General features: G+C 40.0%; 1 protein-coding gene across 1 annotated transcript; it reads left to right on the forward strand.

Annotated features, from left to right (window-relative positions):
- Positions 1-1821: 1821 nt before the first annotated feature.
- Positions 1822-3725, forward strand: LOC147459399 (uncharacterized). The gene is made up of 2 exons (XM_086510666.1): positions 1822-2023; positions 2541-3725. The coding sequence occupies exons 1-2, from the start codon at positions 1900-1902 to the stop codon at positions 3575-3577; spliced, it is 1161 nt and encodes a 386-aa protein (XP_086366792.1). The 5' UTR covers positions 1822-1899; the 3' UTR covers positions 3578-3725.
- Positions 3726-23633: the final 19908 nt, after the last annotated feature.

A 23633-nucleotide genomic window follows, 5' to 3' on the forward strand; every position in this document is an offset into this window, starting at 1 on the left:
TTCACAATAGCATTTCATACAAGGGAGATACAAGTATGAGAAGCAAGAGGGTAGATAAAGTACTCAAAACGACAAGTGCTCACTTTCATTTTCCAAAACTTAGGTTCAATTTACAAATGTTGGCCTTTATACTTTGCCAATCCTCAAAAGTTGGTCCTTTGGCCAATCAATATCATAAAACTGGCAAACTAAGTGCCTTGGTAATTAAGTTACAAGCTGGAAGTCATTGGCCGCAATCTACTCAATAAAAGCTCACGTATAATAATTATAGTTGTGAATCCCACTTCAATCGCATGTGGTCATGTCTTTAGCGGCATGTATTAGCTTAGCTACTAACACTAGAGAGCGAGTTGTTGCAAAGATTTGAGTAGGTGGGTTGACAATGATGCCATTACGCAAGGCATTCTGTAGGACCATGACCCTTTCCCCCTTGGGGGTGTTGAAGAAGGATGCTAGTAGAGAGAAACAATGCCCTTGCTGAGGAATGATAAAGGGGACAGGATGAAAGGTATGGCGCTTAGAACGCCATCTCTTAGAACATTAGCATCTCGGATCCTACCGACAGGAGATATGGGCTTTTGAAAGACCCACACACCATTCCTTTTGATGCAATGTGATAAAAAGACAAGTCCATTGAAGTTCTAAAGCTACAAATATTTCCTTTTTGCTTTGTATTAGAGCATTTTGAGGGGTAATAATCAATGAGAAGTTAAGTTTGAAATTGCACTTTTTGTGGAAGAGCCACACCTTCACATCATGGATACCTCTTAGAAGGCTCTCGCACGGTGGATTTGGAAAAGAAAAATGGAAGGGTTTAGCTCATACATAGAAAGTTCCCTCTTTTAGTGCCAAGTTGTATGCGATTGATTTGTAGAATTAAATCTAATTAAATTTATTAGTCTCAATGGGACTTGACTCTTAGATGAAGAGACCAAGTCACAAACTTCAATATGTTAGGCCTTAAATGAAGGGACACACTCATAAACTTCAAAATTGGCATAAAAAAATTTGTACTCCTTTCTTCTTTGTCTCTATGACATGCTTTAGCATGCCAAAAAGACCAGGTTTTTTGGCAGCTGATTTCCTATAGGCTTCATGTTGGTGGGGAGGAGTAGAAGGGCAATCACAGAAAGGAGAAGTGACTTGAAGAGGGAATGCCATTTTTCTCGAGAGAAAATCACGAGGTGTGAGGTAGAAACGTAGAAAAGTTAACGGCTTTTTGGTCGAACCTTGCATGTGAACATGTTACATGTTGCGCACACTTTAACATGAGAAACACCATAGACGTTTGAAATCCTTTGCAATTTAAGTTGCTCCAATAAATAAACATCAAGGATTTGGCCATGTTTCTCTCTTTTCATTTGAGATGTGCCCAAAATGATCCCGAATTAACTGGGTGTAGCAAGCGCTAGCTCACTTGGTTGGAGCGAAAGCCTTTGAGGTCCAAGCTCTTGGGTTCAACTCCACCTTGGTTGCTAATATGGGTATCGACCGTTAGCTCAACTGGCTGGAGCAAAAGCCAATCTTCGGTTGCTCATATGGCACCAAGGCCTCAAGGGTTATTTCCCGATGGGTTCACCACCCTCGGGTCCATCGGAGTGTGTTGTTTCCTACCTCAGAAAAGGAAAAAGTGTAAAGAGATCCGAGAAAAGGGGAAAGGTTGGCCATCCTTTTGACGAATCTGGTTTACATTTCTTTCAATTTCCAAGCCTTCGGGGAGACGAGCACCAAGCCAATATTCGAATCTGACCCTTCCCGTCTCTCAAAAGGGGCACATTTCAGAACTCCCCCCAATTCTCTCTCTTTTATATGCAGTTTCTTGCAACAGCTCAACATGTCACGGCATTCCACACACGTGAGGCATGTTGAAGCTTTGAGAGCGAGCGGACAGCGGCACCTATGGCGAGCTCTCCTCCGCCTCAGAAGCAGTCGATGGCTTCTCCGAATGACAAGCCGATGGCTCTCGACATCGCTGATGCGAACGAACCGCCATCGCACCCAAGCACCACCGGAGGCACAAAATGTGAGTCACACACACACAGAGAGAGAGAGAGAGAGAGAGAGAGAGAGAGAGAGAGAGAGTGAGTGAGAGTGTCTGTGTGCGTGTATGTGCTGTGGCTGTTTTGGAAGGGAATGCGCATGCATGCGTGTGTGTTGTTGTGGCTGCATTTATATCTGAGTTTTTTTGGCGGTTTCATCTCCACAACTTGCGACGGAAAACTAGGGTTAATTTTTGACTGTGAGCATCCTTGACTGTGTAATGGTGATACACGCATGCACGCACGTGTGTGTGTGTGTGTTGACATTTGTGTGTGTGATTGCACGTGTGCAGTTATGGAGCTTCTCTTACCATGTTCTTAAATTTGCTTGCATAGAGCGTGTTTTGTGCTGTGTGCCAGTTTAATGTATGAAAAAGGGAGAACAGTTATGCTGTCTGTGAAGATGCCGATTTTGTGAGGAGTGACAAAAGAGCATCTCCAAGTCCACTATTTTCTTTCTGTTAGAGCTAATGAGTTAATCTTGTTTTTTTTTTCATGAAGTGCAAGGACTTTTCAAACAGCTATCGGTGCTCGATCGATACCTGTATGTGTGGATATTTGTAGTCATGGTGGTATCCATAGTATTTGGATACTATGTCAAAGGAGTGAAGAAGGCATTTCAAGTAGCAGAAATTGCATCAGTGTCATTACCGATTGCGATCGGGCTTTGGGTGATGATGTACCCTGTTCTATGCAAGGTGCAATATGAGATCCTAGGTCGGGTTTTAAGACAAGCAGGGTCTGTGAAAACAGTATCGATCAGCATTGTGCTGAATTGGATAGTGGGACCCGCGCTTATGACAGGTCTAGCGTGGGCTACGCTTCCAGATTTGCCAGAGTTTCGGACGGGAGTGATCCTCGTTGGCATAGCAAGATGCATTGCAATGGTTCTAATATGGAATGGTCTTGCTAACGGTGATGCAGATTATTGTGCTATTCTGGTTGCTATCAATTCAGTTTTGCAGATCATATTGTTTACTCCGGTAGCACTCCTCTACCTCAAAGTTGTGTCTCGGGGTAAAGGTTTTCATGTAAGTTCATGGACTGTGGCGAAAAGCGTCTTGCTTTTCCTTGGGGTTCCGCTTGTTGCAGGCATTGTCACTAGGCTCATCTTGATAAGTGCTTTTGGGCGAAGATGGTACCAGTCTAAGTTTCTGCCATTCATCGGACCGTGGGCTCTCATTGGTCTGCTCTACACTATTTTTGTGATGTTTTCGATCCAAGCTCATCAAATTGTGGAGAACATAGGGCATGTAGTGAGGGTTGCAGTACCGCTTCTGCTTTACTTTGGCGCTGTTTTCTTTGGGTCATTGTTCTTATGCAAGTGGTTGAAGGTGCCATACCCGCTGGCGGTCACACAATGCTTTACTGCTGCGAGCAACAATTTTGAGCTTGCAATCGCAGTTGCTGTTGGTAGCTTTGGCATTGACTCGAAGGAGGCTCTTGCTGCTACGATCGGCCCTCTCATAGAGGTGCCTGTGCTGCTTTTGTTTGTCTACATTGTTGGTTTCTTTCAAAAGAAGTGGCCTGTTTCTTAGTGGTTCATTGTGCCTGCTGCAAGTCTCATTTTTTGCGGCAGAGGCTTCCTAGGGTTTATTTTAGAAGTAATGAAGATATATCTTCACATCCTGAAAGAGAGCTCTCTGATAAAAGATTTGAAACTGAAAGCAAGCAATAACCTTCTAACCTTTATTAGCATTGTTTTTGAAGTCCCAAAATTTAAAAGCTATACTCAAAATGAGGGTCTTTAATGCTTTCTAGCCACTGGTTTCACCTCTCCCTCTTTCGTGCCTGCACGCGCACACTAGAACAAGTGCAGATCCCACCAAGAACATTTTGAAAGAAGACTCACTTAAAAATCTTCCGGTTTTTAGATCAAAATTTGAAGGATTTGCTTGCTTTTGCCTAAAAGCATGTCAATTTTCCTGGTTTCCTTCAAGGCAAGCTTAGAATCTAGCTTGAATTTTGCTAGTTTTATGTGAATCTCTCTCTCTCTCTCTCTCTCTCTCTCTCTCTCTCTCTCTCTCTCTAGAATTTGTGTGCTTTAGAGGGCTCCCTCACAGTCCCTCGGTAGGTGCCTTGGGAGAGCCCTTGAGACCCTAGTAAAAGATTTTGCATTAATTGTCTTCATGAGTTTGACCCAATGTACCTCAAAAAATCGGAGTTAACCGGTTAAACTTGCACGTTCATGGCCAGATTACAAGCTTGCCTTGAAGAAAACCAGCAAAATTTCACAAGTTTTAGTGCTAATATTGGCAAATGCTTCAATTTTTGACCGACATATTGGAAGAGTTTTAAATATGCCCTTGATTTTTTCGGTTAGGAAAAGTATTTTTGACAAACCAACCTTCCTGACATATTTTTGCCAAAAACATGTTTTTTTTTGGGAGCATTGGTGCATAGTTGTGTTTAGCTCTATTTTTGGCATGTTAAAACATGCCTTGGAACAATTTTTTGTATCTATACTAATAGATAAAGGGGGAGGGGATCCCCCCCCCCCCCCCCGACACGCGTCAACAGGAGTTCAATCCGGTAGTGTCGCCTGCTGCAGGTCCGGGAAACACAGTGACGTAGGGGGGAGAGAGAGAGAGAGAGAGAGAGAGAGAGAAAAAGAGAGAACTACCTTTTCTTTTCTTTGCTTTATTTGAAAAGCAAATAGATCAATCGAAAGAAAGAACGTGCATAGAAAAGGCGAGTCACTCACAAGCATGCAAAGGCAAAAGGATACATAGCAACACGTCAAGTTTCATGTGACTTTGTAAACTTAATTGATACATTATCTTTTGAACGTGCATGTAAAGTACTCTTCACGTTTGTGGACGATTAATTGTTTAAATGAAAAGTTTTCAAGACACCTCTGTCACACATGCAACTTGAGGGAGTTCGTCCTTGATGTCTATTTTTTACCTCTTTTTTTTTTCCAAATATAGGAACTATATTTTAAGTGCGTTTGCTATATGGTTCAACCCTTGTGACACGTGGGTGTGGATGTGTTAGCACAATCTCGTAAAATTAGTCGATGTGAAGCATCAAATTGTTCAAAAGAAGAAAGAAAACATAGTAATTGTACTTTTACAAACGTAATTCAAGGTTGATTTTTGATGGGCACCCGAAAATCAAAGGTTTCACAGTTTTTTGGTGATTAAGTACACTTTTTGAAAGATGGCTCATTGAAAAAATTCATGAAAAAAAAGAGACCATCTTCTACACAACAACCTTACAAGTGCTAGAAAAAAACTTTTTTCCAAAAACTTGACAAAAACCTAGGTTTAGTGCAATCCCACCTACAAATTTTGAAATTTACCTCTAAATTTGATGTTTGAAGGTGAGAAAACCTCTGTTGACAAAATTTGAAGGTTTTACACCAAATTTGTAGGTGGGATTGCACTAAACCTAGGTTTTTTTCGAGCATTGAACCTTACCTCCGCAAGGAGTGGTAGTTCAACCATTATTTCATGTGTCGATCCAAAAGTTAGTTGGTTCTAAGGAATCATTCTCTCGACATATTTCTAGCAACTCAAATGGGAAAGTTGTCCTAGGAAAGAATGGGCCTTTTGAATCAACACTTTTGGGCATTATGAGAGAGAGAGAGAGAGAGAGAGAGAGAGAGAGAAATGAGAACTAAAATTCAACCCCAATTAAACAGATGATTGCATGCTATCAAAGTCCCTTATATAAAAAATACACATTCAAACTTCTTTATTCTAAGAAAAATTCCTTTATTCAAAGAAAAATGTTCTATGCATGAGAATGAATATGCTAGAATTTTTACATGAAAATTAGGACTTCCACTCAATGCACTTCGGATTGCACAAAGGCAAAAGATGATTTTTTCCCTAACACAAAAATATTTATCATTAATATGATTAAAGTATCCATAATTTCAACACAACATGTTGATCAACATCAGTATTCATTAAATAACATTTTCTCACGTTTATGGCTAAAATGAAAAATTCTAGTAAAATTTTATGCTTGCTTTGAAGAAAACAAAAGGATATTCATGCAATTTTGTTTATGCATTTACAAATAGCTTTAAAAATAGTTTCAACAGCTCTGACTTTTTCATTGGTTCATTAATCCATATGTAGTGGTCCCCCTCGCACCATCTTTTGCTTTGAAGGACTTTCATTAGCATCCATCATATGTACACAACCACTCTCTAGGCTCTAATACACTCAACCACCATACACATTAGTGTACTCATCAAACATGTGACATGTTGGAATCCCTAAGAGATCAAACAAATTTTGGGCCTATTGTTGTTCTCCCTATTCACATACTGGTTGGGACTGAGAAGTCATGTATATAGTCGATTCTCCTTTGCAAGCGATCCTTGAGTCTCCTCACTTTGATGAGCTATCACTTTCAATTGTTGGGTCAAAGCAGGGATTGCACCTATGTGACAAATCCCAATCTAATGGTCGTTCTAGATCGCAAATGCGCATGGATCATCATATCCCTTGTAGTAATGCTCCATTGTTCTATTCCAATGAGTAAGCAGTGCAAGCATGTTGAAGATGTGTAGTTCTTGTCGAGTGAACAATTATGAAGCCTTCAAGTATGGGCAATTCTAGTATGGAAAATAGTTTATTCGACGTATCAAAATCCTTCAAAAGCTAATCACCCGCTGACAAGCAGACAAAAGCAATATAGAGCATATGAGGCTTAAAAATAATAGAGCACAAAAATGATGCAACCAAGGGGTTTCTAAATTTCAAAGAGTTATAGAATTACAAATAATAGAACGGATTTAGAAAGTAAACATTTGGAAAAAAGAAATTAGTTTATGAAGAAAATAAAAATATCTGTTGACCGCACGTGTTATAAGTGATTGTTGAAAGGTGGACGACCCCGAACGTCATTTTTGGGCAAACATTTCCTATCGAGCTTTTTTTTTTTGCCAAGCGAGCTCTTTAAAAAAAATACATGTATAAGATTTATAGTGTATAGAGAGAGAGAGAGAGAGAGAGAGAGAGAGAGAGAGAGAGAGAGAGAGAGAGAGAGAGAGAGAGAGAGAGAGAGAGAGAGAGAGAGAGAATATTGTTACAAACACTATTTATTTTGTGTAGAAAAACTTATATTACAACACAAGTCATGTCTTTCTCGACACGCAACCTACTTCTATCTCTACATAAATCACTACTTCTACGCTCAATAAGTATGCATAGCTAGTGCCCTCTCTCTTGGTAATAAACATCTTCCATTACAGAGCCCAATGTTAAGAGTCCTTCCCAAATTCACAAGAAGATTTTAGAAATTTTCTCACGTAGGAAAATGAAGTCTTTTCCAGTGGTTTTTATACAATGAATAACATCATGAGCTTCTACTCGAGAGGCACCGCATACCTAGCTAGGTACGACTGGGGGCAGGGGACCCCCGGCCCCCCCACCGGGCCGGCGATCCCCTACCCCCAATCGTACCTAGCTAGGTATGCGGTGCCTCCCTCACAGAAGCTCATGATGTTGAAGTAAGTCACAATGTGGAAGATCATGGATCGGTATGGGTGATTGTATATTAATTGTCTACTAGTAATATTGTATGTGATTGTGAACCCATGTGTAATATTCATTTGTCATACTATGTTTAAGCAATTGGAAACACAAATCAACATTAGTAATGCAGATCATCTAGAGATGGATGAATAGACTAAACGTGTTAATCAAGTGCTAGAGGATTTTCTAAGAGTGCACATTAGCAAAAATCAATCCAATTGAGAATATTATCTTACTATTTTAGATTTTGTGTACAATAATGCAAAGCATGTTATGATTATTTTTAGTCCTTTCATGCTTGTAAATGGTTTTCAACCTACATCACTAGTTACGATGGGGTTGGCTACTGAAAATTTTCATCAAGTCAAGGAGTTTATCCAAGACCATATGGATGATCCTCTTTAAAATGTTGACAAGAGAATGATTGATACAAGAAATATGATGATGAGAAACATCGACATGTCACTTTCATGGAAGGCGAGGAGGTATTTTTACGTGTTCTATAACATTCAAAAAGTTTAAAAACTGGTACTATATCTAAGTTATCTCCTAGATATTGTGACGCATTCAAAATACTCAAGCAAGTTGGGGATATGGCTTACAAACTTTCTTTACCTACGCACTCTCGTACTCATATGGTTTTCATGTAAGCTATTTATGTAAACACTTGCATAGGGACACCAATTCCATTGACCATCAGCTTTTGGTTGATTTCATTGAATTTCCAACCCAGCTGCATGAACTTGAAAACATTTTAGACTATGATGATTTATGTCCTTATCATCATGTGCATTGTCAAGCATTAGATAAGTGGAAAGACCGACTTGAAGAAGGTGCCACTTGAAAAAACATTAGTGTTCTTACGAAGAAATGCCCCACTTTTTGTTTTAAAGATGAAAAAACTTCTCCAAGAAGGGAGTAATGTGAGGCCAAGGGCGAGTGTGAAGCGGCTCGAGGGTTGCCTCTATAAGTGGAATATGGCTAGGTGGAGAGCCAAGCTTCACTACCCTTGTCCACAAAATATAGAATACTTATTGCACCATACAATGTAGGCAAGGTTGGTCTTTTTCGCAAGTGAGCTTGATTTCATTTTTGAGAACCATAGAGTGAATGTGTCATTGAAATGCTTACAGTGCAAAGTACTCGTCCAACTTACTCTATTTACCTATACTTGCCTTTTTATGGACTTGAATCTAAATGGTTTTCTATCAAGGGATTTATTCATTGACCACACCAACCAACCAATCTCAAAAACTCATGTACATGTGAGGGATTGCAACCATTTTAAGTGCCTCCTCCCATTGTTGCAAAACAAGGGTGTTATAAGCCTAGCTATCAAAGAGGCTCTAAAGACCAGCCCATGATGTAATATTTCATTTTTTTCTCAATCTGGACAATTATAGCTGCAAGCCCTTGTATTTTATTGACTTTTGAAGCAAGTGCATATGTAATTATGAGTTTGCTCTAGCGGGGCTATAAGATTCCAGATTGTAACAACTAAGCTTTAGGTTGAGATAGAGTTGGCACATCTCTTTATTTGTGTCCTAAAACCGTATGGAAAGGTATAAAAGCCAATTTTTGTATTATTTTTGTAATTTCACTTGGATAATGAAGCTACGTGCGATTATAGAGAACACTGTGTGTTCTCCCTCTTTCATTTGAAGCTCGTATCTCTCTCACAAATTGTCTATTTGAAGTGGCATTACGTCCATTACGTTCATAGGTGAAAGTTCTACGTGGCATTGTAAGTTTCTTGTGATGAATCTATGTTTTTTCTCTATCTAACCTCCTTCTAAATTTTCTCATTACTATTTTACATATCAAAACTTCATTTTGTGCATATGAGGGGTGTTGAGGTATGATTGCTAAGAGGCCCAGGTACATTTTGGACCGAAAATAGTTAGGTCAAATTTGCCCTGTTGATATTAGTCGCAATTTTGGCTAGAGATCAAAAGGGAGATTTGAGGGCTTGGGCATGTGTCTTTAGATGTTGCCTATCCTTTTTATAAGTTTGGTTGCATTTGGAATTTATTTTCTTGGTGAAATGATGAGATTTCCTTGCGGTGTCGTGACTAGTTTTTGTTGCCTTTGTGGTTGAGTGTTGTTTTGAGTAAGTAGGGATTGAATGCATTTTCCAAGAGACTGAAAATTTCTTGTAGCCTCCATGAACTAGCTGGATTAGCTATGTACCATGGTATGACATTTATGTTAAAAGACCATATTAGGTATTTTGGTAAAAATCTCACATTATGGGAATCTCCAAATCGACCGAATTCATGTAATTTGGGAATTTTCCACTTAAAGTGGGAAAAATTGAGGTGTGTGGCTAGTAAATAAAGTGAAAATCTCATAGGATTGTGGTGTTGATAAACACCAAAAGTCAAGAGGATGTACAACACATGGATTTGAATAATAACTATAAATTACATAAAACAAAGGAAGATACAAAAAAGATTTTGTTTACAAATTGACTAGTATAGTCACAATAGAAGCTCCACATAATTCTACTCCACATTTGATACCATATCTGAACTTTGATCCAAGTGTGGCTGATGTGCACGAGTGAGGCCTTCTTTGGCTTTTAGAGCATGTCTTTCTGGAATCTTTATTCTAGAAAATGGTCCTTCTTTGTTGGGTCTCCAGGACCAAACAATTGCATCTATAGTTTCCCACACTTGTGGGTCCTTATAGTTGACAGCCCAATAACCCTTCCAACAATTACTGTAAGCTTGAGTATCTGTCATCCCACTTTTTCTCGCGCAAGGTGCCCAATATTGAATCAAGAGTTTTCTGTAGTTTGGTGATGTAGGCTCATTATCAATGTCAGATAAAGCCATTGCAAGCCACACTGGATAGATTTCTGTGTCACTCGGAACAAGCATAAGAAAGTCACCTTGGTGCACATCAGACATAGGGTCAAACTCTTCCCTTGGCCTATCTCGTTGAGGCCCACAAAAATGATCGTTCAACTCTTCAAGGCCTAGGAATCTTTCTGCTCCTTGTTGCAAATTCATTGTAGTGCTTTGTAGATGAGAATATTCTTGAGTTTTTGGCCAAAATATTTCATACAAGACTCCCTCTGATATGATTGCTTTTCCAATCTCTTCAATTACCTTACTCCAATAATCTATCACGGGTCTATAATATCGCGGAATACTTGAACCATTCCCTAAATTTTTCCAAAATTTTATATAGTTCTTTAGCCCCAAAATGACTTCTTCGTGGGCCTTGACATACTCCGCCATTTGTACTAGAGGTGGATCTCCATGTGGTAACATTGGCTTGCCTTCTGTGTCTGTTTTCCAAAGGCGAATACTTCCACTCCAACTTGATACACCTACATGTGCCTTATATTGCATCATTGGTGTCTCATCCTGCATAAAGAACCTGAACTGAAGCGGTTTGGAATGTCCAACAAGTATGTCTTGTCCATCACAAAGATAGCCATCACAATATTGCTTGAAATCAGGGATCTTTGTGAGAAAAAATGGAGCTGGAGATGAAGATGAGCTGTTTCGTAATGTATCCATCAAATGTGGCAAAGTATAGGTTTGTGTAACTCTCAACTTCTCTGAAAACCTACTAAACATGGCGTCTATGTCCTCATGTGTATGCCCAACCATTAAAAATCCCAGCTGGATGGTTTTGAAAACACCCCTTGCAACAAGCATTGACAAATAGGCAAATAAGTATCGATTTTTGTTTTCCCCTGCACAATTATCCAATTGTAGCAACAAGTTCTCTGGCAATCTGCGAAATGTTGACCCCAATTCCTCTTCTGCAATTTCTGACGACTGCACAATGGGCTCTTTTCCATCACTCAAGTTATGGTAGTCCAAAGCATCCCTTGAGTTCAAAGCATGTAGTAGTGAAATATTGCTCCTTGGAAGTCCATTTGTTACTAGATCACCAAGAGGATGCTTATCTATCCTCTCGAGGTTATGTAAACAATTAGCAATTGAGCCAATTGTAAGATTTGGATCAGCTGGCCACAAACCATTCAAGACAAAGTGTCCGTAATGACCTTCTCCATGTCCATGAGTGATCATGCCAATCAATGCCACCTGCAGATTATATCCTGAATCCACACCCTTGGGAACAATGCGTAATCTAGGAATGGCAGTCTTCTTTTGATCCATCTTATCATGGATTATGCATACATATTTTTGTGGTTGAGTTTCTGAATACGTGCGCCATGCATAATATAGGCTTCTGCAACTCTTTTGTTGTGCCATGTGAACTTCTCTCTCCCTCAAGAGAAGAGCTCTCTCTTCAAGAGAAGGTTTAGCTTCTAACCTTGCCTTGATTGAACTACAAATATTGCACTTAGAGAACTCACTCGTCTTTGTTAAAGTGACATGTGGGTACTCTTTGTTCCAAATTCTACCAAAAGAAGATTGGGATAGCTTCTTCTCATAGCCCATTTGGTCAAGTGTCGTGTTGATTTCACATAAAATATCCACTTGTTTGTATGTTGATGGAATCACCAATTGAGTCTCTCTTGAGCCATCTAGCAGTGTTCTACTTCTATGTGGCATTTTCTCAGAGTTATTTTCCACAAACTCGTTTAGTAGTGCTCTTGCTAAACTAGTATGTTGAAGTCCCCTTCTCAATGTACATGTGTTCCCATGTACATATTGGCGCACACCATTTTCAAAGTTCTCCTTGTATCGATAAAATGATGTCTTTGGTATTCCATGTAGCTCATACCATGCTCTACAACAAACAATAGAGCCATTTAGCCTGAATTGGTATCGTGACTTCTCATCTTTCTGATAACATATAGAAAGAACATCATAAACATAATTAGTGCGTGATTTTTGAGACTCTCCCCAAAATTGTTGTCGTAACCTTGTCACCATATCACGATCTGCAAATTGGCAGCATTTTTGTGCACAACAATCAATGCATGATACCCTTTGAATTGATTTGTTTGAAAGGTAAAAAGTCGAAGCTGGTGCTGCTTTTGATTTTTGAGTCCTGTTCATGAAAGTGTATCGTCTCTTCCTTGACAACTGGACAACATTACTCCCATCAAGTTTTTTTCCAACATTGCCATCGTTGGATACATCCTCATATGTAGCATGCATGCCATCAACAGGAACAAAGCGTTGTAATGGGCTCCCATTCAACATTGTTGTCTGCTTGATGGGCCACTTTAGCAAAGTGATGCTACCCACTTCAACCACATCATGAATGCTTGCATTTTCTCTTTCAATACCCACACCCACACAATCAGGACCAAGTTCCTGAAAGTTGACATAATCATGTGGAAATACATATAAGATGGTCCCTTCATTCATGGTTTGCATCATTGTGTCATCTTTTAAAAGGACCCTCTGATTTCTCCAAGACTCTCGAATCATTGCTTCAAATTCTGGGCTTGTCATAGGTATTGCATCTGTAACTAGAGGATCAGAATGATCATGTTCTTCATCACCATTGTAGCTTTCGTGTGGATCAATTAAGTTCCCATTTAATACAAAAGATTGCAAAAGAAGCTTTGACCATCGAACAGCACTCCATAATGAGCCTTGGAGAGATGAAGTATCCATTGTAGGAAAAGGTAGGACCACATCCTTCAAGCATTCCTCCACTAGTATGGAGACATTTCCCAGCCCTATCTTTGTACCACCACAAGTGGAATATGGATCTGTTCTACACACACAACCAATACCAACGATTTCATTGTCAAGTATCATATGTACTTTCTCCCCAGATTCGAAGTCCATCCTGTAAGTAAAAAGATTACATTGTTAAATCCATAGTTATAGAAAAATACTCTTCAAACCAAAAATCATGCTACAACATGAAAAAGGTTTGCATAGGTTGGACAAGTGGTGAACCTTGAGACCAAATCCTCCTTGCTATATTAATGGAAGCAAGGTTGGACAAGTGGTGGACCTTGAAACCAAAGCCTCTTTGCTATATGAGAGCATAGGTTGGACAAGTGGTGGACCTAGTTGTAATACCCACTGCCACCTATCAACTACTATAGGACTATGCTTTCCAATGTCCAAGTATCCCTTGAGTCTTTCAAGGTTGAACACGTGGTGGACCTTGAAACAAAAATCCCCTTTCTATATCAGAGCATAGCTTGGACAAGTGGTGGACCTAGTTATAATGCCCAATATCCAAGGTGAAATACCTTAGGACTTTGCTACCTTGCTTGCCAATGTTTACGTAGCCCCTCATTTCTTTAATGGAAGTAAGGTTGGACAAGTGGTGGACCTTGAAACCAAAGCCTCTTTGCTATATAAGAGCATAGGTTGGACCTAGTTTTAATACTCACTGCCACCTATCAACTACTATAAGACTATGCTTTCCAATGTCCAAGTATCCCTTGAGTCTTTCAAGGTTGAACACGTGGTGGACCTTGAAACAAAAATACCCTTTCTATATTAGAAAGGTTGAACACATGGTGGACCTTGAAACGAAAATCCCCTTTCTTTATCAGAGCATAGCTTGGACAAGTGGTGGACCTAGTTATAATGCCCAATATCCAAGGTGAAATACCTTAGGACTTTGCTACCTTGCTTGCCAATGTTTACGTAGCCCCTCATTTCTTTAATGGAAGTAAGGTTGGACAAGTGGTGGACCTTGAAACCAAAGCCTCTTTGCTATATAAGAGCATAGGTTGGACCTAGTTTTAATACCCACTGCCACCTATCAACTACTATAAGACTATGCTTTCCAATGTCCAAGTATCCCTTGAGTCTTTCAAGGTTGAACACGTGGTGGACCTTGAAACAAAAATCCCCTTTCTATATTAGAAAGGTTGAACACATGGTGGACCTTGAAACGAAAATCCCCTTTCTTTATCAGAGCATAGCTTGGACAAGTGGTGGACCTAGTTATAATGCCCAATATCCAAGGTGAAATACCTTAGGACTTTGCTACCTTGCTTGCCAATGTTTACGTAGCCCCTCATTTCTTTAATGGAAGTAAGGTTGGACAAGTGGTGGACCTTGAAACCAAAGCCTCTTTGCTATATAAGAGCATAGGTTGGACCTAGTTTTAATACCCACTGCCACCTATCAACTACTATAAGACTATGCTTTCCAATGTCCAAGTATCCCTTGAGTCTTTCAAGGTTGAACACGTGGTGGACCTTGAAACAAAAATCCCCTTTCTATATTAGAAAGGTTGAACACATGGTGGACCTTGAAACGAAAATCCCCTTTCTTTATCAGAGCATAGCTTGGACAAGTGGTGGACCTAGTTATAATGCCCAATATCCAAGGTGAAATACCTTAGGACTTTGCTACCTTGCTTGCCAATGTTTACGTAGCCCCTCATTTCTTTAATGGAAGTAAGGTTGGACAAGTGGTGGACCTTGAAACCAAAGCCTCTTTGCTATATAAGAGCATAGGTTGGACCTAGTTTTAATACCCACTGCCACCTATCAACTACTATAAGACTATGCTTTCCAATGTCCAAGTATCCCTTGAGTCTTTCAAGGTTGAACACGTGGTGGACCTTGAAACAAAAATCCCCTTTCTATATTAGAAAGGTTGAACACATGGTGGACCTTTAAACGAAAATCCCCTTTCTTTATCAGAGCATAGCTTGGACAAGTGGTGGACCTAGTTATAATGCCCAATATCCAAGGTGAAACACCTTAGAACCTTGCTACCTTGCTTGCCAATGTTTACGTAGCCCCTCATTTCTTTAATGGAAGCAAGGTTGGACAAGTGGTGGACCTTGAAAGCAAAGCCTCTTTGCGATATGAGAGCATAGGTTGGACCTAGTTGTAATACCCACTGCCACCTATCAACTACTATAGGACTATGCTTTCCAATGTCCAAGTATCCCTTGAGTCTTGCAAGGTTGAACACGTGGTGGACCTTGAAACCAAAATCCCCTTTCCATATCAGAGCATAGCTTGGACAAGTGGTGGACCTAGTTATAAAGCCCCTCCTTTCTTTAATGGAAGAAAGGTTGGAAAAGTGGTGAATCTTGAAACCCAAACCCTTTGGCTATATATAGAGGATATCTTGGACAAGTGGTGGGCTTAGTTGTAGTATCCAATGTCCAAGGTCCAAGGTGAACTATGTAAAGACCTTACTTCCAAAAACAGAGTCGTACAAGTGGTTCTCCTTGAAACCAAAACCTCCTTAGTGTATTAGAACATAGCTTGGAGAAGTGGTGGACTTAGTTGTAATGGTGAATGTCCAAAGCAAACTATTATAGGACCTTGCTTCCCAAATCAAGTTTGGACAAGTGGTGGATCTTGAAACCAAAACCCCCTTACTCTATTAGAGCATAGCTTAGATAAGTGGTGGACCTAGCTGCCATGGAAAATGTTCAATCTGAACTGCTGCAAGACCTTGCTATTAAATGTCTAAGTAGAGCTAGCTTCTTTAATGGAATCAAGGTTGGGAAAGTGGTGCATCTTGAAACCAAAAGCCCTTTATTGTATTAGAGCATAGCTTGGACAAGTGAGGGACCTAGTTTTAATGTGTGATGTCCAAAGAAAAGTATTACAAGACCTTGCTTTCCAATATTTGAATTGGTCAAGTGGTTAAAACTAAGTATAAAACTTTGACCATTTTCTTCTCGAATTGCCAAAAAGCTAGTTTTAGACACCCCTAAATGAAAATGGTTTAGGGTGGCCTTAAACAATGTTTTTTCAAAGACTTGAACAAAAGGGTTGTCGAAGAGTAATGACAATTTATTGTGGCTTGAAGTGCCTGAGTATGTGAAAACAAGCCTAGGTTTTCCACGAGGCAAAAGGTGACATAATAAGAACATTGGAAAGTTAGGATTGACCATGTGGCCTAAACTTTGGCAAGTGAAGTGGTGGCCAAGTTTTGTGGCACAGTGTGCACTTGGTCCTATATGTGTTGACCACTTGGCTAAATCTAGGACCATAAGGCCAAACCTTTGGCACCTTAAATATAGTATGGGACATAATCTAGAACTGCTATAGTAAATTAGTAGTATAGCTAATATGTTAATATTTGTATTATATTTAAGTATGTGCTAATATAATTTATGTTCAAAATTTCACTAATGAAGAATGTTCCCATTTAGCACTCCAGATGCGGGGTCTTAGGGCAATGCCACAATGGGGTGACAAGGCAGCGCTTCCACGTGAGGTTTGGGGATAGCGCTCTTGATGGGGATGTGGAATATAGCGCTCTCGATGGCGGGGCTTGGGAGGTTGATTTTGGGATATTGTTCTGGGCGGGGTCCTGGGGCAGCGCCCCGGGCGGGGTCGAGGGGCAGCGCCCCCGCGGGCTAGGGGCAGCGCCCAAAGATTTTTTTTTTTTTAAGTGAATTCCTAGTATAGAGTTATGCATGTTTTTCATATTTTCAACCATGATTTCTTTAATTTTGGCCGTGTGAATTGGTTAATTTTTTATATTGCTTTTGTTTTTTTTAATCCTATGATAAAACATGGACTTGTAGCATACGTGGCATTCTAATAAACCCTATCAAGATTAGGCACACAGAGAGCGCACGAGAAACGCACACAGAGAAAGCAGGCGAGCAGCAAAAACACAGAAAGCGCACACGGATCGCACACAGTTGGAGTATACGCGCGCGTAGAGGAGCAAGCTCGGCATCGTACACAACACACAGGTGGAGTGCACAGGATTGAAAGTTCGCGCACAAGACAAAGAAACAGCAGCGTACACAACGCTTTCCAGAAGGGCAGGATCGGGCAGTCTTCTCAGGAGACATTGCACACCTCACGAATAGAGAAAAAACAGGTATTTCTCTCTCTCTCACTCTCTGTCTTTCTCCATATAGAGAAGATGGTTCTCTGTAACTCTTCTTGCACACACACTCTCTCGTCAAAAGACAGAGATACATAGTTTAAACGTATCCCCGCACACATACACATATTCCCACACATCGTCTTCCTCTCTTCCACATACATAACCACAGTGAAATCTGTTATCTTGCTGTCTCTCTCTTGAAAATACATGCACATATTCCCACACATCGTCTTCCTCACTTCCACATACATAACCACAATGAAATCTGTTATCTTGTTGTCTCTCTCTTGAAAATACGTGCACATATTCCCATACATCGTCTTCCTCTCTTCCACATACATAAACACAGTGAAATCTGTTATCTTTCTCTCTCCTCTCTCTAAAAAACAGTTATTTATCTCTCTCTCTCTCTCTATCTATCTATCTCTGTATTTGCTATCTCTCTCTTGAAAATACATGCTCATGTATGTGTGCGTCTGTGTTATCTATGTGTATGTATGTATATTTGTGTTATTTCATTGTAATACTCATACATAATGCAGATACACAATTACACTTAATTACGATATGCACACATAGTATATATACATACATAAATATCACAAATAACTAACACATTGTAATACTAGTAAAATTGAATGGAAGACTTACTTGCGTGATCTGTTAAAGTCGATTCTTGTAGCGAGTTCTGGATGTATGCTGAGCTGATTTTCCTCTAATCCATTTGTAGATATGATTGTAACTTCTGTTTCTCAAAAATAGTAGTGTTGTTTAGTGATACACCTAATGGACATAAATGGTTTAAACTAGGACATGTAGACCAAAAATACGTGTATTTCTTTGGATGAATATATACACTTTTTGGTGACCCTTACCACAAGTGGTGGACCTTAAGACCAATGGACTATAAGGACCTCCAAACAATACCTTGTACACTCAATCCTTCTTGGTATCTAGGTTGGACAAGTGGTGGACCTTGTTCAAATTCTCTAACCACTCTCTCTAACATGGTGACATAATTTAGGTGTGATAAATTCATATCTATGCAAACTAATATCAGTTTAGGCTTGTTAATTTGAATTTGTTTGAATTTATGTACAATATAATGATTTGAGGTTTGCATATTTGAATTTAGGTGGTATAATGATATCTTTTTGTGGTAAACTTGAATTTAAAATCAATTTTGCGTGGAATATTTTAAATTTAAGTAGTAAAATTTAAATTTTTATAAAAAAGTTTGAATTTTAAAATTTGGGCGGGATAGTTTAAAATTTAGGCGGGATATTTAAGATTTGGGAGGGATATTTTAAATTTAGGCGGGAAGGTTTTGAATTTATAGCGAGATCTCCCTTACATAAGAGAGTATAGGTTGGACAAGTGGTGGACCTTCAAGCTAGAGCATCCATGCTACTGGACATGATAGGTAGGGAATCTAGTTGAATATTGTATGTATAATATATATGTAATAGATCTAGCTTGGACAAGTGGTGGACCTTGGAATAAAACCCCATGTAAAACATATCATGCACATTCCAAGTGGTCAAAAAAAATATCATTTAGAATATAGCCTTATAGGTTGGACAAGTGGTGGACCTTAACACCCAGATATTCTTCATATAATGACATAGCGTGGAAAACTGGTGAATCTTGAGACCAAACCATGCTACTAGCGATAATAGCTTGGACAAGTGGTGGACCTTGAAAGTAAACCCCCCATCTACGAAATATCGTGGGTTTAAGGTATTTCGATGGAGCCTAGCATCTTGGAGACATCGTGCATCTTGCTTCTCTTCATGTTTCAATGGATCCTATCTTGGACAAATGGTGGAGCATCCTTCTCTCCATGTTTCAATGGACCCTAGCTTGGACAAGTGGTGGACCTTTACTTCTCTCTATTATTCAATAGAGTTAGCTTGGACAAGTGGTGGACCTTGGAACCAAACCCCCATTTAAAACCTATCATGGTCACTCCAAGTGGTGAGAAAGAATAACCTTTAAGATATAGCCTTATAGGTTGGACAAGTGGTGGACCTTAACACCCTAATATTCTTAATATAATGACATAGAGTGAAAAAGTGGTGAATCTTGAGACAAAACCACTCGTGCTACTAGCACTAATAGCTTGGACAAGTGGTGACCTTGAATGTAAACCCCCCATGTTTCAATAGAGTTAGCTTCGACAAATGGTGGAGCATCCTTCTCTCCATGTTTCAATGGACCCTAGCTTGGACAAGTGGTGGACCTTTGTTTCTCTCTATGTTTCAATAGAGTTAGCTTGGACAAGTGGTGGACCTTGGAACCAAACCCCCATGTAAAACCTATCATGGTCACTCTAAGTGGTAATAAAGAATAACCTTTAAGATGTAGCCTTATAGGTTGGACAAGTGGTGGACCTTAACACGCGCATATTCTTAATTTAATGACATAGAGTGGAAAAGTGGTGAATCTTGAGACCAAACCACTCAGGCTACTAGCAATAATAGCTTGGACAAGTGGTGGACCTTGAATGTAAACCCCTCATCTACGAAATATCGTGGGTTTAATGTATTTCGATGGAGCCTAGCATCTTGGAGACATGGTGCAGCTTGCTTCTCGTCATGTTTCAATGGATCCTATCTTGGACAAATGGTGGAGCATCCTTCTCTCCATGTTTCAATGGACCCTAGCTTGGACAAGTGGTGGACCTTTGTTTCTCTCTATGTTTCAATAGAGTTAGCTTGGACAAGTGGTGGACCTTGGAACCAAACCCCCATGTAAAACCTATCATGGTCACTCCAAGTGGTAATAAAGAATAACCTTTAAGATGTAGCCTTATAGGTTGGACAAGTGGTGGACCTTAACACGCGCATATTCTTAATATAATGACATAGAGTGGAAAAGTGGTGAATCTTGAGACCAAACCACTCAGGCTACTAGCAATAATAGCTTGGACAAGTGTGGACCTTGAATGTAAACCCCTCATCTACGACATATCGTGGGTTTAATGTTTTTCGATGGAGCCTAGCATCTTGGAGACATGGTGCACCTTGCTTCTCCTCATGTTTCAATGGAGCCTACCTTGGACAAATGGTGGAGCATCCTTCTCTCCATGTTTCAATGGACCCTAGCTTAGACAAGGGGTGGACCTTTGCTTCTCTCTATGTTTCAATAGAGTTAGCTTGGACAAGTGGTGGACCTTGGAACCAAACCCCCATGTAAAACCTATCATGGTCACTCCAAGTAGTAAGAAAGAATAACCTTTAAGATGTAGCCTTATAGGTTGGACAAGTGGTGGACCTTAACACCCACATATTCTTAATAAAAGTGGTGAATCTTGAGACCAAACCACTCAGGCTACTAGCAATAATAGCTTGGACAAGTGGTGGACCTTGAATGTAAACCCCTCATCTACGAAATATCGTGGGTTTAATGTATTTCGATGGAGCCTAGCATCTTGGAGACATGGTGCAGCTTGCTTCTCGTCATGTTTCAATGGAGCCTATCTTGGACAAATGGTGGAGCATCCTTCTCTCCATGTTTCAATGGACCCTAGCTTGGACAAGTGGTGGACCTTTGTTTCTCTCTATGTTTCAATAGAGTTAGCTTGGACAAGTGGTGGACCTTGGAACCAAACCCCCATGTAAAACCTATCATGGTCACTCCAAGTGGTAATAAAGAATAACCTTTAAGATGTAGCCTTATAGGTTGGACAAGTGGTGGACCTTAACACGCGCATATTCTTAATATAATGACATAGAGTGGAAAAGTGGTGAATCTTGAGACCAAACCACTCAGGCTACTACCAATAATAGCTTGGACAAGTGTTGGACCTTGAATGTAAACCCCTCATCTACGACATATCATGGGTTTAATGTTTTTCGATGGAGCCTAGCATCTTGGAGTCATGGTGCACCTTGATTCTCCTCATGTTTCAATGGAGCCTACCTTGGACAAATGGTGGAGCATCCTTCTCTCCATGTTTCAATGGACCCTAGCTTAGACAAGGGGTGGACCTTTGCTTCTCTCTATGTTTCAATAGAGTTAGCTTGGACAAGTGGTGGACCTTGGAACCAAACCCCCATGTAAAACCTATCATGGTCACTCCAAGTAGTAAGAAAGAATAACCTTTAAGATGTAGCCTTATAGGTTGGACAAGTGGTGGACCTTAACACCCACATATTCTTAATAAAAGTGGTGAATCTTGAGACCAAACCACTCACGCTACTAGCAATAATAGCTAGGGATAACCATTAAGATATAGTCTTTCAAGAGGTGAGAAAGAATAACCATTAAGATATAGTCTTATAGGTTGGACAAGTGGTGGACCTTAACACCCAAATATTCTTAATATAATGATAGAGAGTGGAAAAGTGGTGAATCTTGAGACCAAACCACTCATGCTACTAGCGATAATAGGTTGGACAAATTGTTGATCTTGAATGTAAACTCCCCATGTACAAAATAACGTGGGTTTAAGGTATTTCGATGGAGTCTAGAATCTTGGAGATATGGTGCAGCTTGCTTCTCTTCATGTTTCAATGGAGTCTATCTTGGACAAATGGTGGAGCATCCTTCTCTCCATGTTTCAATAGACCCTAGCTTAGACAAGTGGTGGACCTTTGCTTCTCTCTATGTTTGAATAGAGTTAGCTTGGACAAGTGGTGGACCTTGGAACCAACCCCCCATGTAAAACCTTTCATGGTCACTCCAAGTGGTCAGAAAGAATAACCATTAAGATATAGTCTTATAGGTTGGACAAGTGGTGGACCTTAATACCCAAATATTCTTAATATAATAACACAGAGTGAAAAAGTGGTGAATCTTGAGACCAAACCCCTCATGCTACTAGCGTTAATAGGTTGGACAACTGGTGGACCTTGAATGTAAACCTTCCATGTTTCAATAGAGTTAGCTTCGACAAATGGTGGAGCATCCTTCTCTCCATGTTTCAATGGAGCCTAGCTTGGACAAGTGGTGGACCTTTTGCTTCTCTCTATGAGAAGAATAAAGTTAGCTTGGATAAGTGGTGGACCTTGGAACTAAACCCCTATGTAAAACATATCATGGACATTTCAAGTGGTGAGAAAGAATACCCTTTAAGATATACGCTTATAGGTTGGACAAGTGGTCGACCTTAACACCTAGATCTTCTTTATATAATGACATAGAGTGGAAAAGTGGTGAATCTTGAGACCAAACCACTCATGCTACTAGGGATAATAGCTTGGAAAAGTGACTGACCTTGACGTTAAACCCCACATGTAAACAATATCGTGGGTTTAAGGTATTTCAATGGATCCTAGAATCTTGGAGACATGGTGCAACTTGCTTCTTTTCATGTTTCAATGAAGCCTATCTTCCACCAATGGGGGATCATCCTTCTCTAAATGTCTCAGTGGAGCCTAGCTTGGACAAGTGGTGGACCTTTGCTTCTCTCTATGTTTCCATAGAGTTAGCTTGGACAAGTGGTGGACCTTGAAACCAAACCCCCATGTAAAACATATCATGGTCATTCCAAGTGGTGAGAAATAATACCCTTTAAGATCTAGCCTTATAGGTTGGACAAGTGGTCGACCTTAGAACCTAGATCTTCATAATATAACGACATAGAGTGGAAAAGTGGTAAATCTTGAGACCCAACCACTATGCTACTAGGGATAATAGCTTGGAAAAGTGACTGACCTTGACGTTAAACCCCACATGTAAACAATATCGTGGGTTTAAGGTATTTCAATGGATCCTAGAATCTTGGAGACATGGTGCAGATTGCTTCCCTTCATGTTTCAATGGAGCCTATCTTGGACAAATGGTGGAGCATCCTTCTCTCCATGTTTCAATGGAGCCTAGCTTGGACAAGTGGTGGACCTTTGCTTCTCTCTATGTTTCAATAGAGTTAGCTTGGACAAGTGGTGGGCCTTGGAACCAAACTCCCATGTAAAACCTATCTTGGTAACTCCAAGTGGTGAGAAAGAATAAAGTTTAAGATATGGCCTTATAGGTTGGACAAGTGGTGGACCTTAGCACCCATATATTCTTAATAGAATGACATAGAGTGGAAAAATGGTGAATCTTGAGACCAAACCACTCATGCTACTAGAGATAATAGGTTGGACAAGTGGTGGACCTTGAATGTAAACCCCCCATGTACAAAATATCATGGGTTTGAGGTATTTCAATGGAGCCTAGCATCTTGGAGACATGGTGTAGCTTGCTTCTCTTCATGTTTCAATGGAGTGTATCTTGGACAAATGGTGGAGCATCCTTCTCTCCATGTTTCAATGGACCCTAGCTTGGACAAGTGGTGGACCTTTGATTCTCTCTATGTTTCAATAGAGTTAGCTTGGACAAGTGGTGGACCTTGAAACAAAACCCCCATGTAAAACCTATGCTGG

The sequence above is a fragment of the Adiantum capillus-veneris genome, chromosome 4, assembly GCF_014529385.1.
Source record: "Adiantum capillus-veneris isolate H3 chromosome 4, ASM1452938v2, whole genome shotgun sequence".
In the NCBI taxonomy this organism is placed as follows: Eukaryota; Viridiplantae; Streptophyta; class Polypodiopsida; order Polypodiales; family Pteridaceae; genus Adiantum; species Adiantum capillus-veneris.